The sequence below is a fragment of the Anoplopoma fimbria genome, chromosome 18 (assembly GCF_027596085.1).
Source record: "Anoplopoma fimbria isolate UVic2021 breed Golden Eagle Sablefish chromosome 18, Afim_UVic_2022, whole genome shotgun sequence".
In the NCBI taxonomy this organism is placed as follows: Eukaryota; Metazoa; Chordata; class Actinopteri; order Perciformes; family Anoplopomatidae; genus Anoplopoma; species Anoplopoma fimbria.
Genome location: NC_072466.1, coordinates 4,083,440 through 4,099,767, shown reverse-complemented (window position 1 = coordinate 4,099,767; position 16,328 = coordinate 4,083,440). Strand labels below are relative to the sequence as shown.

At 41.1% G+C, this 16,328-nt stretch overlaps 2 protein-coding genes across 5 annotated transcripts; one reads left to right on the top strand and one right to left on the bottom strand.

Annotated features, from left to right (window-relative positions):
* Positions 1-165: 165 nt before the first annotated feature.
* wdcp (WD repeat and coiled coil containing) lies at positions 166-5,297 on the bottom strand. 4 transcript variants are annotated; one of them, XM_054618517.1, is made up of 4 exons: positions 5,206-5,269; positions 2,606-4,547; positions 1,864-1,984; positions 166-991 (listed from the first exon to the last, which is right to left on the bottom strand). In XM_054618517.1, exons 1-4 carry the CDS (start codon positions 5,208-5,210, stop codon positions 798-800), a joined length of 2,262 nt encoding a protein of 753 aa, XP_054474492.1. In that variant the 5' UTR covers positions 5,211-5,269; the 3' UTR covers positions 166-797. The 4 variants fall into 4 exon arrangements, with proteins under 4 accessions (XP_054474492.1, XP_054474496.1, XP_054474495.1 ...); XM_054618521.1 differs by lacking the exon at positions 5,206-5,269 and adding an exon at positions 5,036-5,071; XM_054618520.1 differs by lacking the exon at positions 5,206-5,269 and adding an exon at positions 4,660-4,715.
* A 625-nt stretch (positions 5,298-5,922) lies between these two features.
* fkbp1b (FKBP prolyl isomerase 1B) lies at positions 5,923-15,148 on the top strand. Its single transcript, XM_054618522.1, has 4 exons — positions 5,923-6,116; positions 6,722-6,769; positions 13,503-13,615; positions 14,322-15,148. Exons 1-4 carry the CDS (start codon positions 6,080-6,082, stop codon positions 14,448-14,450), a joined length of 327 nt encoding a protein of 108 aa, XP_054474497.1. The 5' UTR covers positions 5,923-6,079; the 3' UTR covers positions 14,451-15,148.
* The last annotated feature ends 1,180 nt before the right edge of the window (positions 15,149-16,328 follow it).

The following is a 16,328-nucleotide window of genomic DNA, read 5'->3' as shown; positions in this document are numbered from 1 at the left end:
TTAGCTCTACAACACTGTTATTTATTTACCATATGTGATTATTGAGGGCTGATGATATGAAATGAATAAATGTTGTAGAAGTTGGTTAATAGACCAAATAAATGTGGGTGTTGTGTTTCTGTTGGGTGAAATAAGTTACACACAAAAGGAGTGCACTCTAGTAATGCAGATTTAATATTCAAAATGCATCCGAAAGATTTTGTTTTTGAAACAAGACATACTTTCACACTTTTTTGGTCTTCAATAGAGCTCTTATTGACAATGTATAGCAATGACAGGAACGTTTCTGTTGAGTCTTGCCCCCTCTAGTGGTCAGTTGTGTTACTGAGCTTGGTAACATTATAAGTATGGAAGAAAAAGTGCTTCAACTGTGTTCTTATTAACATTTTAGACATGATTATATACAACCCAGAGTGTTGCATGACAATGTTAGATCAAATGAGTGGGACCATTCAGCATAAAAGTGACAATGCAGAAGTTTTATGGGTCAAATCTTGATTTCATTCAAGTAAGGATTTCTGCAGTGCTCCAGTAATAACAAATACAGAAGAAAACATTTACATCATACATAAGCCTCTATCGGTTCTTGTACCAGGACTGCCTTTTTGTCAACAATAAATGAAAGAAAACACATTCTTTGGGTTAAGCTGTCATTTCAAAAGCAGCAACTTGTAAACATCACATCTGAATAGGCAGCCCCTTCTCAACCTCGCTACTGCTCTTCAATAGAAAAATAAATGTGTTATCTGTATATTGGAAGTTACGAGGATATAAACTGAGTCGTGTGTCAGGAGGCACTATGTGGAGAAGTCTGCGAGCAGGTTGGGGCATTGGCCGGGGGCTGGACTGGATGGGACGGAGTTCTCCGCACTCCCAGGAGTCCTCAGGTTAGATTTCCGCTTCCCGTTCCGCACGGTAAGTTCCTCTTTGGGCTTGAACGTCAGAGGCACAAAGCCGTCTGCGTCTGCCACGAGCACGACCCACAACGGACCTGCAAAGACAACACAAAGACTGTTGGCTCCACGTTGGTTCTCTATACATCTGACGTCTGTTTCATTATCAAGTTAAGCGTTTGAGATAGCTAATGCTTGCTGCTGTGTCCCAGTTAAGGACAGTGTGTTGCTACAGCAACTAAACACTATGCTCATTAAAGATTAGTAAGCTGCTTTTGTTCTAAACCTTGTAATCTGACCTAGCCTTTTAATCACTTCCAATTATAGCGTATGCTCAGCAACAGGACAACAATGCTAGAATGTGTTGTACAATACAATATGAGATTCTTTATCAAATCAAATCTATCCTGAAAGGGGAACTTGAAGGTTTCAAAAAACTGAAATAGAGTAACTTGGACAATCTATCTATCTGATGACTTCCACTTGACCTCGCAAGGGAGGAAGCCAATCACACAAGCTTGCTGAGAATCCTCACAGGGGAGAGAACTTCCCCAGAGGAGTTCCTTCTAAGTGGTTTTCATTTATTATCGCTGTAAACTCTGTCACAACAATCTCACAGGCACAAAGCTGTTGTATGCAACGCTAGCTGCGAGGCGCCGCAATGTCAAGGAAAAGTGAATTAAATACACTTCCTTGAAAAGTTTGCAACAGTTACAAGTGAAATTATAGACAAAGAAACTAGTACTGACTTTGTTTGCATGCATGCACAAAAATACAACGTAATTTATTAAGACAATATTTGTTTGACTATGTTTGAAATTTGAGTTAGTATGTGCTCGTTTCCATCAATTTAGACGCCGTTTCATCGTATTGAATTATCACCCCAGCCCTACTTTATGACACCAAACTGAAAAGCAACTGAGCCTTGGAAGTGCCATTTAGAAAAAGAGGCAAACAACGCTGTACATACCATACATCATCTCCACAATAGTCAGGCTGAAGAGGTCCTGAAGGGCACGCAGACACAGCTTCCCATCACACAGCAGCACCGGCCTCCGCTCATCGATGAACACATTCTCTGATAACTGCTTCTGCACACGCACAAAGGAGGAGAAAGTAAAGAAAAAAAAATAAGTCAAGCTCAATGCTAATATATATATATATATATATATATATATATATATATATATATATATATATATATATATATATATATATGTATACAGTACCAGTCAAAAGTTTGGACACACCTTCTCATTCAATGGTTTTTCTTTATTTTAATTTGTTTTCTACATTGTAGATTAATATTGAAGACATCCAAACTATGAAGGAACACATATGGAATTATGTGGTAAACAAACAAATGCTCAACAAACCAGAATATGTTTTATATTTTACATTCTTCAAAGTAGTTGAATGAGAAGGTGTGTCCAAACTTTTGACTGGTACTGTATAATATAAACAGGTAACCCCTGTCTTGATCTGATACTTGATAATCAAACAAACCATAGTCTTGTGTCTGTAACACATTAAATGATTCCAGGTATTTCGGTTGTCTTATCCTTAAATTCCCGCTGATTAAGCTGTTTAAGCCTCTCATGCATAAGCTGCTTCTGACAGAGAATGTAGAATGAAAGAGCATTTCCTCCTCCCTGTTTAGGCTTATTATCTGTTACAAACACACAGAGAAAATGTGTTGAGTAGAACTGTACCTGACACGTGACGTTGACATAGGGGGGTTCAGAGGCGCTGGGGTAGAAACTCGGGGCCTTCTTGCCATTCTGGTTATAATCTTTAATTTCCATCAGGCACTGCTGTACGTCTGCAAAGCGCGTAAAAAGCCTCTCCATGTTGTGGACCAGCTGCTCCAGTCCCCGCTCCTTGGCCGGGGCCATGGCCTTTTCGGGATAGGGCAGAGTCGGGTCCGTGTGGAGCTTGTCCGAGGGCTCGTGGCGAGGAGAGCTGGCCCGGCTGGAGTCCCTGCTGGCCTGGCCGGCCACCGCCAGGCTGGCCATGCGGTTGACGTGGTCCATGTCGAAACTCTCCACCGTGACCAAGGAGGTGCTGGAGAGGGCTCTGTCTGAGGCTCGGTCGAAGAAGTCGACAGAGCTGGCTACGGGGCTGGGCTCGCCGCTCCTCACCTCCTCCACCAGCGTACGCCTGTTGCCCGGTGAGCGAAAGACTCCCCCACCCGGTAACACCAAGTCCTTTATCACTGGGCGCTCCCTGTCGTCCTTAGATAGGTTCTCCGAGTGCCTCCTAATCCGTGCGCAGAAATTAGAAGCAGCCGTCTCACGGTTGGGAGCAGAGGGGGGTGGTGTGATTGGAACCTCTCCATCGGGCAGCAGCTCTTTGGCTATGAGACGAAGGATGTATTTGTCGGTGTTGGAGGATGGGAGGAAGGCCGGGTCGTTGGACTTCTGCCGGCCCACCATCAGCAGCAGCATCTTGTCGTTGAGGAAGCAGACTCCCTTTGGCCTCTCGCTGGGCTGCAGGGAGATCTGCTGAATGTTCGGCATGGCGGAGGCCGTGATGCAGTACACCAGCACCATGTTGCAGGTGTTGGAGGCCACCGCGACCGTGGAGCCGCGCGGGTCGAACGCCACGATGTCCGGGACCAAAATCCCGGGGATGCTGACCTTGCGGCTGGTGGTGACTTTGCGCTCGTAGGTGACCAGGATGAGGTGCGAGGAGTCCTGGCCAGAGCCCGTCATGGTGTCCCTGCGACGCAGGTGGAGAAGGGGGCTGGGGTCGGAGCGGCGGTGCCTCGCCAGGAGGTGGGTGAGGTCTAGGGGGCCTGGACTGGGGATGTAGGACCGCTCCGATTCAGAAGATCTTCTTCTCGATTCCACAACGTTGTCCTCCTCTGAGATACTCACGTGCGAGCCGTGGCCTTGCAGGGACTCCACCTCTGACGCCATGTCGAAGGCTATGCCGGCATTTAACCCGCAGATTTTGTCCAGGGGCAGCTCTGTCGCCACCGCTACTTGAGCCTCGCCCGTGGCCTCGATGGCACAGATGTAGCCTCCCACGTCAAAGATGGGGCAGAAGGAGCACGCCACCAGACTCTTCTGGATGTCATTCCAGACGTACGAGTGCAGAGAACTTCCTATAGCCACCACCAGGCGCGTGCCGTCCTTAGTCCAGCACGCACAGTGGATGAGTCCACTAACTTTGATGTCTGCTTTAACCCTCCTGTTGTCCACTCTGACAGAAAACAGCACAGAAGTGTCCCTCTTGGTCAGCACGGCCAGGATGTCCAGTTTAGGATGCCACACGCAGCCCTGGGAGAGCAAGGGGAAAGGCTCGCTCATCTCGCAGGTCTGAGTGCACAGCAGCTTGTTCTGCTCCAGCGCGCTGAGCTGCAGTTGCCACACGGTAACGTGCTTCTTGTGCTGCACAGCCAGCAGGGCGGGGGAGTCCGAGCAGCACAGCGGGCCCCAGAAGAGCCCCAGGACGTGCTCAAACTGCCCGATAACGTTCGTGTCCCCGAAATTCAGCTCTCCATTGACTAAGAAGAGGGAGGTCAGGCAGACCTGCTTGCCGTCCGTCCACGCTATCCCGTGCACAGGGTGGATGGCTTGGTGCAGGGTGTTGAGACCCGTCCGAAGCAGCTTTGCCTTACCAAGATCCATCCTGGCAGGTGTGAAGACTCTGAAAAAATCAAAGAAATTAGACTCAGAAGATTCACATTGATGACTGAGACCTGTCCGGTCTGAGTGGGTCCGGCACAGGAGAAGCTATTGTTGCCTATGCCTATACCTACGCAGGTTAAGAATAGCGAAAGCCTCTCGTCTCTCCTTCCAAGTACATGCCTTAATCCCCTCTGCCTGAGCTGAGGCAGTGGTGACGAACACTTCTAGCTGCTTACACAGAATGACCTTAACAACACACCGGTCCTGTGAGGACCTTTAGGGCTTTAACATCACTGTGTGTTCAGAGGGAGTCTCACCACACCATTTACTCTCTTAGATCTGATGAAACTGCCATGATAGCTTTGGGCCAATTAAATCATCCCCTCAATAAAAATATTTAATAATATAATAATATTTATTCTACTTCAGTGTATTCATACTGTATGGAGAGGCTATAATATATATAATATATAAATAATAAAATGCACACAGGAAAGGTTGCATTACATTGGTGTGAGGTTGTAAACGTCATCATTGTGCGACCAGTTCATACTCACTGTTATGCTAAAGTTAGCCATTAGCTAGCATCATATGCAGCTTAGTAAATAGCTAATAATCATGTGAATATATAAACAAACATGTATGTTTACTCTGTCCATACCTTATAAAACTACAACCTCATGTGGAATCCACTCAGAGCGAGTCTCCCCGTCCATTAAGTCACGTTTTACCGGTTCAAATGTGTCTGAAATGTGCTATTTCTACTGGACCCGGAAGCAAAACTAGCTGACGTTCACGTTGCATTCTGGGAAATGTAGTTGAATTGTACTAGATGGTGCTGCGTGTGTAATGAGCAATTAATAGTTTTTTTTTTTTTTTTTATTTACTATAATAAATAATAAAACGTTAACTAACCACAAAATGAAAAAATAAAATTAAATATGAGAACGGGTATCAACTTTAGCGTAACGGCCAAAACTAGCTGACGTTCACGTTGCATTCTGGGAAATGCAGTTGAATTGTACTAGATGGCGCTGCGTGTGTAATGAGCAATTAATATTTTTTTTATAATTTTTTATTTACTATAATAAAGAATAAAACGTTAACTAACCACAAAATTAAAAAAATAAAATTAAATAAGAGAACGGGTATCAACTTTAGCGTAACGCCCAAAACCTGACGTTCACGTTGCATTCTGGGAAATGTAGTTGAATTGTACTAAACGGCGAATGAGCAATTTTTTAAATTTTTTATTCACCATAATAAAGAATAAAACGTTAACTAACCACAAAATGAAAAAATAAAATTAAATAAAAGAACGGGTATCAACTTTAGCGTCACGTCCGTGTGACGCAAACAGGGCTGAAGACGACGTACGTTTGTAGTTCTAGATCTCGACGCTGTCTTGCGCTGCAAACTAGGAAATATCTTGGGAATCCGTGGTGTCGCCTGCATGCATGGTTCTCACCGAGCACACAGCCCGAGTTGTAGCTGCTTAACGGGCGACATTGGCTGTGCAAACCTTAATTATTGAACTACTGTTGCACCACCATGGGCGTGGAGGTCGAGACAATATCCCCCGGTGATGGTAAGTTGATCTATCCGCTTGAGAGGGCTCTGATGCGGGGGTGGCTGGCAGTGGTGGTGGGGTGTCTGTGGTTCCCCCAAGGAAAATGTCAAATATCAACATAATGTGCATAAAATATAATTTTGCATGCAGAGATTTTGCAGGTTTCTTGTCAGATAGGTTGCAATTTACTGTTTTGTTGATATTGTAGTTATTATAGGGGGGGGTCTGCAGAGCCCATCACTGGCTGCATCTTTCCAGATTACTCCACACTGTTATTGTTAAGCTGTCTCTTTAAATTTGGAAAATTGCACATGATAAAAGTGTATTCATGCCAGGGAGACCTGCAAAAGTCCTCAAGGCTTTATGTCTCCTTGTCAAGTGCAGTAATAACTCACTTAGAGAGGGTTTTATAGCCCCTTGGTCTGGGAAAGAAGCCTCCAGGCTTAAGTTTCAAAATGTGGATGAGACTAACATGCATATCTGACTTCAGCATGTCTGCGTCTACATTCCTATGGTATTCCTGCCAGGAGCTCCTCACCAGACTTAACACACTCATTGTTAATAAGTTTCTGAGGTGTACAGATAACAATAATTAACATGTCATTTCTCTCTTTTCTCAACAGGAAGAACATTTCCAAAGAAGGGCCAGGCATGTGTTGTGCATTACATAGGTAACTGACCCCTTTCTTTGCTTCTGGCAAATCGTGGAACCAGACATCTTTCCTGTCTCTTTGTTGCGAGAGGAGGAAATTGGCTCTGTTTGCACGTTTGTTTTTGTTTTTTTAACAGTATTTTGAACGCAGCACGGCTCAGTTTGCAGCCCAGCTCACTCTAAAGTGTGCAAAAACCGTCTGCAAGAGATGTATGCACCTGTGTGCCGCTTTTAAGTTTCCATAGATAGGGTGCGGCAGCCACCACACCCAAATAATATGATATTTTTCCTTTTGTTTTGTTGGAGGAATTTTGGATTACTGTTTAGAGGCTGTTCCAACTTGCACACAAAGAACACACATGTTCATACGCACAAACAGATACTCTTCTTTCATGTTTGTCTCCTATTTTTTTGAGGCGTGAAGAATAAATTGGGTTATTCGGTGCCCCGGGGTTGGCAGCCCAGACAACTAGGTCAGACAGAAAGTAAACAAAACCTAGTTCACAGTCATCAGTCTGTCTGGGCATCTGTTATTACACGGCTATAACAGTTATTGCTCACTCCCTGACTCTGTAGTAAACAGGTTTTGACTGTGGGTGAGAATTATTGTATTCTACTGCATGTGGGTGTGAATTTTTAGCCTTGATGTTTGGGATTTGGCGAAACATCAAGGCTAAACGCACACCCATTTTAGGCATTTTAAAATGGATGTGCGTTATCTGTTACGATATTGACGATTTGGCTTCCCTTACTTTCTCGGAATTTCCTAATGTATTTGTGATAATAGTCTGGGTTAACTCTGGATAATAAATGTTGATGTGTTCAACTATTTAGGACAGTGGAGAAAAAAGTATTTTCCTTTGGGCCTGATCGATGCTCAGTCTGGATTGTGTGGGTTTGGTAGACACTCATGCTTTGTTTTCATCTGTTTTCTATTGTACTGATCATCTTTCCTGAATGTCACCAAACTGGTTTTTTTCCCTTTTGTGACTAACAGAATTTACCCATAAGTTCCCGGTATCGCAAAGAAATGCAGAGCTAAGTCATAGCAAGAGCCTTGTCCATGGAACACAAAAAGAGCTATAAATATATTATTGTGTCAGCAGGGGAAATGCGTTTGCAGCGGGTAAATGGAAAAGAATGCGCCGGTATTTAAAGGCAGAGCCGTACACCATGTATTTATAATACTTTAGTGTTGAGCTGAAGCTCGGAGATTAGCTGAAGAATGAGGTCTTGTTGGAGAAAATGAGAGTTTGTATTATAATAAGTAGTGTTAGTTGTGTAGTAAGTACGTCACAGCAAGTCACTCATCATTTAAGGATTCCTCAAAGATGTATTTATCTTTTTTTTTTTAAACCCACAGTTTTTTAAGTTGTTCGTTTACTTTCCTTTAATAGGCAAAAAGAAGTCAAAGTACTCAGATTCATAATTTTCTTTTTTGTTAATCTCTATTACAGTTTGAACACTGTAGATAGAATTCGCACAAAGAAGATGGGATTGACTGTAATTGCAATATATGGTATTTAGTTCACAATACAGTAACTATGTTCATGTCATCTTCAAGTTATTGGGTCTGATACTGTTATGAGTATTGACATATACTATTAACAAGAGTTCATATAGTTTGAATTTAGTGTTAGCTTTTGAAAGATTTGTGAGATATTTTGTGTATTTGTTTTTATGTGTATATTTGGGACAAAGAATGCCTTTGTTTTAGAAATTGCGTTTTAGTAATCGACAAAAAAACTGTAATTGGTATGCTCAGCCGGTGTTGGCTAGTTATCTAGAAATTAGTATGAAAGCTGAACAACTGAGGATTCTGGATTACATACTTACTCTTCAGGTCAGTAGTCTGTAGTAGAGCGGGACACTAACCCACATTTGGTTTATTTAAAAGCTCAAATACAAGATTAGTTCAAGATCTGATAAAGAGATAGTGCTGGTAATAGAGTTTAGCTGTAGATCTGGGAATAAGCCTGCCAGAGTCAGTCATCCAGCTGGCTGTTTCGTGCAAAAAACACCGACTGCACCCTCCGCTGTGCTGGTGTACGCTTTCCAGATAGCAACGCCAAGTAAGAGAATCAGCGAGGGGTCAGGAGAGTGATTTCCCATTTCATAATGGGATTGGAAACCACTCATGTTTTCGACACACTTGCTAACTGCTTTACCTTTTTTGACCTTCTTTGGGATTTTGTTACATGCATACACAAGAGCACAGAGACAGACAGATATGTGAGTGACCCCCCCCACCCCCACCCCTCTGACTCTTGTGGGATTTGTAGTTGCCCAAATTAGCAGAGTGCTTATTGCCTCGAGGAGGTAAGTAAGGGCTCTTGCATGGACGAAAATAATTAGAAAAGCTGCCCACTCCTTCACACACCCTCTCTTTTTTCTGTCATGGCTGCACAGACGAGCAGACACGGATCATCTTTCACAGGCCTTGCTATATCTTCACACATGTACACTGAGCTGCCTGGGCCAGTTACAGAGTGTATATACGACTGATTAGAAGCTTGAAAAGCCAAATGGTAAATCGAGGGCAGATCGTAGATTTGGAAAAAAATTTGGCTTTTTGTTCCCTGTTTGTGCGCCGAGCTGAGCCAGCAATCCTGCAAAACTCAAGCTCATTCCTGAAGGAAGAAAAATGGAAGCAGATCCAATATTGGTCAATATTAAATAAAACAACGGCAGCCTTTGGGTTTCTGCGATTGATGAAGTTTGGCTCTAGGCCGTGAGGATAAACAGCCCTGTCCGTCTCCACTGACAAGAGGTGTGAGCTTTCGGAGCAACAGGCCTACTGGATATGATGTCATGCCTAAATGTGGACGTCTTTCCTTACCATGTTTGAGCTCCAGACTCCACCATGAAACGTGCTGAAGCTGAGACCCTAATGGCTCTTGTCTAGTATGTGTGTGTGTGTGTGTGTGTGTGTGTGTGTGTGTGTGTGTGTGTGTGTGTGTGTGTGTGTGTGTGTGACACAGAAATAGATAGAGACTGAAACGCAGGGTTGTATGTCAGGAGATGACAAACTCAAACTTGTGATTGAATGCCGTGGGAAGTGTTCAATCCCAACATTGCAGAGTTAAAGAAAGAAAGGAAAAGAGTTGATATACAGCTTCTAAAAACAAATCCTAAATCAGTTAGAGGTTTTGCTGAATGACGGCCTCCAGGTGTCCTGGTTGGTGGAACAGCACATCTTTAAATATTGAGTTGTCTTTTTGTTTTTCTGATAGAGAGTTGGCACAATATCTTCTTGCAGTGCCCCAAACGGAAAATATGGGATAGTGTTATGAGGAGAAATATGACAGTGTCGTTCACATCACGTGAATAATTACCCTGCAGTCCCTGCACGTCCACTGAAGAGCCAGGAAACCCCATATCCTTTTCAGTTTTGACTCATGTTTGGCATGTACACTCTTTTAAATAAAAGGTGCTAGCTAAAACCATTTGGATTCTTCGGATGATCCTGATGGGAGAACCCTTGTTGGTTACTGATAGAACCTTTTATTAAGGTTCTACCAGGAACCTTACTTAAAGGTTCTACCTTTGTGATAAGTAAAAATAAAAGGAACTCTTCCAAATCTTTCTGTCTAGAACTTAACATAAAGAGTTATACCTAGATAAATCTGTGAAATGTTCCACCAGAACCCTCTCTGGAAATTCTATCCTTTCCACCTTCTATGGATACTAACAAGACCCATGCTTTTGAACAATCCTTAAAGAACTCTATTTCTCCTAAATAGAGTTCTCAATGGAACACTTATTCTCACAAAGAACCCTCAAAAAACTCGAAAAAACTGTACTTCAATAGCAAATGCTTCTCGGTAGAACCTGAGCCTTTCAGGAAGAACCTGTTTGGGACCCTTATTCAAAGAGTGTATAATTACAGCCATTGCTGAGGATCACTTTCAGCCTTTCAGTGCCGCGGTATCAGAACTTGCCGTTTGTTGTCTTAGCTTAAAATACTCGTAATAACAACTATCTTTATTATATTATTATTCATTCCACTGAGAGTGTGCGTTTGCAGCTGTGGAACGTCAGCAGCACATATGGGTCTGTAGACAGATAGCTTTACACGCATCTCATTTCATCCACACTAGGGCCGAGGTGGGGGTGGGAGGGTGGGAGGGAGGGGATGTTGTGCTGGCAGCCGGCCTAGACAGACGGGGGTGAGACAGGATACAGTAAACTGAGTAAAAATAACCCCACCCCTCTGCGCCACAGATTTCTTTTTTGGCAGATCTAGCCAGAGCCCTACACCACCAAGTGAAAGCCTTTAACGAGGAGAGAGTGTGGGAGTCAGCCTCAGGAAGGGACGGGGCCCTGCTGCTTCATTATTTTTATTTTTTTTGCAGAGACCCCACCCGTGCTTTGCTGTCCAAAGAGTGATAACGGAGCACTGATGGGGTGTAGGAGGAGTCTGGGATGTTTTTTTTGCTTTTCCCGCAAGAGACATGACGTCTGACATTCTTGAGTGAAACAAGCACCTGTTAGGCCTTTCCTGTCTTTATAGATCTTGTAGCAAGAATTGAAACAGTACATCCTGCAATACCATCTGTAGTTGGTAGTCTGTAGTTTGTTCTCCAATGTTTCTTTCTTTCTTTCTCAAACTGGTTTTAGCCAGTTGCCAGTATGTAGAGTCCCTGTTGCTGATAACCCCTCTGCAGGCCGCTGCTAGGATTGAGTTGTTAGCTATTCTTTCAGCCTAGCATGGAGGGGCCCTTTAACGATACAGAAGTTTTTACGGTGTACACTTTTACGCCAGCAGTTTCTGAGCAGACCAACCAGTAAGACTAATTAGTGCAACGACTAGGACGTGATCCCTCACTGGCTTCCCACCCGCGAACATAACCTGTTTCTGACGGAAACTGAACCTGCTTTTCCGCAGTTGCCTCCACGCTACTCGAATGCCCTGCAGCAGGTGGTCTTTGCCTCGGTGAGTGCACTCTGTGACTCCACGGTTGGACCGAGCCCAGTCCGCTGGTATCCGGGGCTGCTGTGATACTTGGAAATGATGGACCTGCTAAGTTTCGGGGGCGGGGGGGTGAAAGGGGAGAAGCAGTACAGTACCAACGTTCATATGACTGGAAGACTTCGGCGAGCACACACCTTCAAAGGCCAAGTATTCACACTTGAATTACTACATGAGAAAGATAAATCAAAGGGATATCACATATCAACCTCCAAAATGCAAGTGGATGTTTGTGAATGTTTTTTTCCCATGATGCCACATTGACTCAAAGCTGCGCGACTAGTTGTTTTTATTATTATTTATATCAGGATTTGGCGATCAGGATAAAATATTCAGTCATGGTATATGTCATTTTATATCATCATTTTGATATATAGCATAATTAAGTGCATTTTCTGGAACCTCTATTGAGAAACAATTAACATTCGCTTTTGTCTAATGCAGGGCATTAAATAACAAGTAATAATATATATATAACGAAATCTATTCATTAATTTCACAGACTGAATCGTGTACTACTGACTTCTTATGAATGTATAACATAAACTATGTATTTCTCCCGGATGGCTCGTTATAATGTAGGATATTGACAAGGAAAAACTATTATATATTGATCTCTTTATACAGATTAAGACTAATAGTGTAACAATCATTAGAAAAATTCATGGTCATTGTTTTTTGGTGACTACAGTATGCTTGTATTTGTTTGTTGGTGACCTGTGTTAGGATCTTTTGTTGTTGATATTAATCAAATATCACAATATTTTTTTCCAATTACCTCTTATCGTTATTGAGACAGTATTGTAGGGTTGACCACTGGTGCTTTATTAATCGCATTTAAACAATTATGTTTTTGATAAATAATAATTAGTAATGTGGATATAATGACTGAGTGGGTAAATAATAAAACAAATATTCATACAAATTACATCACATTACTGTAATGTAGACTTGAAAACCAGGAGAAGACAACACATAATGTATTAAACAGTGCTTTCCTTCATTTGTAAAGCAAAATGTAACTATAAATACACAGTTATGAATTGACTGATTTGTTATTGATTAAAATAATGGTATCAGATACCAAATCGGCCTATTGTCACCGATACCAAAACAAGCTATTTGAGTCAGTATCCGGCGGATATCAGTATCACTATATCAATATTGCTTCAAATGGCAGCTTGGATTCCCTTAATGGAGAACAGCTAAGGTGACTGAAGTTGTGCAAATGCCTTGAGTTGTGTTTTAATGACCCAAATATTAATATCTGAACAGTCTGTCATTGTTCTGAAGGAAGGAACAGTCCGGCACTGCTCCGCCTTTGTTACCCTTTTCTCCCTGTGGTCTAGAAACAGGCGCTCAATGGCCTAGTTAACTTTAAAAATAATCCAGTAAACCAGGCCAATGCTTCCTGATTCACATTCCCTTTTTTCATTTGCATAATTGAAACAGACCCAACATCCTGATAAGAAAGCCCCCGCCAGATTAATTCCTCAGACTGGAGCCAGAGTGACTTTTATTCCCTTTTTCATCTTAAATTGCCTCTTTCCAAAACATTAGCTAGGGAGGAAAAGGGCGTGCATTGATCTGGCGTCACGCTCTGATAAAAGGGCGATAATGCATTAAGGTTATGTACAGCATTCGTCATAAGAGCATTTAACTATGCAGATGTTTAAAAATAGCTCTTTATTTTATATCAGATGATCCAAATGGGTAGTTTCTCCACTAAATTGGGGTCACTGCTCTCTGAATTTCGTTAATGTAGTTTCCTCTTTGGCAGGTATGCTGCAGAATGGGAAGAAGTTCGACTCCTCCCGAGACAGGAACAAGCCATTTAAGTTCAAGATTGGACGGAGTGAGGTCATTAAGGGCTGGGAGGAAGGAGTAGGACAGGTAAGAGAGACACTTTATTACACAACATTACATTAATATGTTACATTTAACCCTTTTGGTTATAGCTTAAAGTCCATGTATTCATTTATATTTGTGATTTAAAGGGGTATTTGGTATGTAAAGGGGTCATACCAACCATTTAGTTACTGCTGTTATTCTTAGTTGTTTTGCTCTGTAACATAACAGTAATAAGGATAGATTGCTTTAAATATTTTTGACTAGTGTTCCAGGTTAGTACGTTAAAGTGCTAAAGGGGAAAAATCCAGTCTTAAATGCTAAGTGGCAGCATTTTTAAAGTGAAACTACACACTCTTTAACATGGTATTGGGTTTTTTTGGAGTACCACTTTAATGTCAAAAACTACCAAACCTATCCTTTTCACAATGTTAGTGTTTCCTTAATATCATTCATAGGTTTAAATTTCTAGTGCGAGGAAAGCATTGCAATTTGATATTGCAAATGTTTGGCTATCAAGTGATGAATTTAGGATTTTCCCAGAGGAACTCTTAACACACTATTGCCACCAAAACAAAAAACAAAAATATGCTTGAAGTTGCTTTTACATGTAGAAAAACAAAATAAAGACGTTGATGACTAGGATGCATTTCTTATCTAAAGCAAATTTGATTTTGCTCTGTGTTGAATTTTATATTCTCCTGATACAAACAAACAAACCAGTGGTTGTTCCTTTTCTCCTATGTTCCAGATGAGCCTGGGCCAGAGGGCAAAAATCACCTGCACACCAGATATGGCTTATGGAGTAACAGGCCACCCCGGGGTCATCCCCCCGAACGCCACGCTCATATTCGACGTGGAACTGCTGAAGCTGGAGTGATGCCTGAGGTCAAATACAAAGGTTGAAGCTTAATGAGGCTGCGATCGCTACAACCTGCTTCCACAGGGAGACCATACTCAGCGGCTGCCTCCCACCATCCACCCACTCTTCATTGATTTCTACAGTCTTCTTTACTTCAATACTTCAATGTATCTACTGCTGATTTTGTCGCCATCTTGTCATACCACATCCTGCACGAAAAAAAAAAATCCCATCATGCAAGGACTTTTTTTTTTTCTTTTCACTCACACACACCACCGTTCGGTTTCTGTTTGTAAAGCCAGAGATGCTATTTCGTTTAATCTCATTTAAAGTTGTACATTTTTCTTGAACCATGAGGAAATCAGTCATCTGATGAAAAGCCGTACTACATTGCAATCAAAACATATACTGCCTTACAGTTTCAACAACAGAGGAAGGGTACACGATGTCGAAAAAATACACAACTTCTGCTCCGTCTTAACTGGGCATTATATACCACTGTCTGCATTGCCACTTTGATAAAGGTTTGACCTGCTGAATGCTCTGAATGACGTTGCTATGTGTAGTATATATTTTATATCCCTCATAAACATTTGCTGCAAGTGTACCACTGTCCAAAACAACCCAATCCAATACTGTACAGAACTCCTATGAGAGCCATTGCTACTATTACAGTTGATTGACCAACTCTTGAATAAAAATGGCATGTATTGTGTTGAGAAGTCTGTGTCCTGTGTGTGATTCGAGAGGGAGGAGATGAATGAGAATAGAAAGAACATAAAAATGAGTTACAGTATGTTTGGCAGCATGTCTTCTGCAGAAACACCGCCTCCTAATGGCAGATTTGTATATAAATGCACCATCGCAGTCTTCATTTAATGCACAAATAATGAATTATATACTGTGACTACAAAGTAAATGTGATGAACAAACCCGGCTTAATCTCACACGCACATAAATGCACACATATGAACTTACACACACACACACACTCATGCTCATTCACATCTTGACTCATTGCATTTTTTCCCCCTTTGTTTTCTTGTTGTTTATAATAAAATAAGATAAAATAAAATAATCCTTTATTAGTCCCGCACCGGGGAAATTTACAGGATTACATCAGTATAGAGGATAGTGCAAACAGACATAGTAAAAAAAAAAAAAACAAGATCAGAAATAAGTATTATAAATAAGCAAATGAGCAATAAAAAAACAGTAAAGAATTCACAGTAACTGAAATATTATATATACAGACAGAAACTATAACTATTGTATTGCACAGTGTATTAGTGTCATGTGGTCTACTGGGAGCAGAGCTGGTTGTGCAACCTGACAGCAGGTTGTATTGTTATTATAAATCATATCTTGTAAAAATGCTTCTTCAACAATATTTCATACCATATGTATTTTCTTTTTGTATTCGTTATAGTATTGTGATTTTTAAAAAATATTATATAGGTGGAGGCTTCAAATAAGCCCAGTGGGCTTTCTGCCTCTTCCTGCACTGTAATATCATTTATCAATGTTATGTTTTAAAAAAAAAAACTAATATAATAATTATTTTTCAATTGTGCAAATAAACTAAATTAAACTAAAAAAAACCTAATATAATAATAATAATCCATAAAAAATATCATTTTATCAAAATCATTTATCAATGTAATGTTTTTATCAATTGTGCAAATAAATTAAATGCCTAATATAATAATTTTTATATAATTTTTCAATATAATTTATCAAATAATGTTTTTCTATATTTTTCAACTGTGCAAATAAACTAAACTAAACAAAAAAAACCTAATATAATAATAATAATCCATGAAAAAAATATAATTTTATCAATATAATTTATCAAATGTAATGTTTTTTATATTTTTCAATTGTGCAAATAAACTA

Excerpts from the sequence above, each read along its gene's own strand:
- wdcp (XM_054618517.1), bottom strand. Across the intron at positions 1,985-2,605 it reads ATGTCAACGTCACGTGTCAG|AAGCAGTTATCAGAGAATGT; the intron begins GTACAGTTCTAC and ends GTGCGTGTGCAG. Across the intron at positions 992-1,863 it reads TATTGTGGAGATGATGTATG|GTCCGTTGTGGGTCGTGCTC; the intron begins GTATGTACAGCG and ends TTGTCTTTGCAG.
- fkbp1b (XM_054618522.1), top strand. The coding sequence starts at position 6,080 with ATGGGCGTGGAGGTCGAGACAATATCCCCCGGTGATG. Across the intron at positions 6,117-6,721 it reads GACAATATCCCCCGGTGATG|GAAGAACATTTCCAAAGAAG; the intron begins GTAAGTTGATCT and ends TTTTCTCAACAG. Across the intron at positions 13,616-14,321 it reads GGGAGGAAGGAGTAGGACAG|ATGAGCCTGGGCCAGAGGGC; the intron begins GTAAGAGAGACA and ends CCTATGTTCCAG.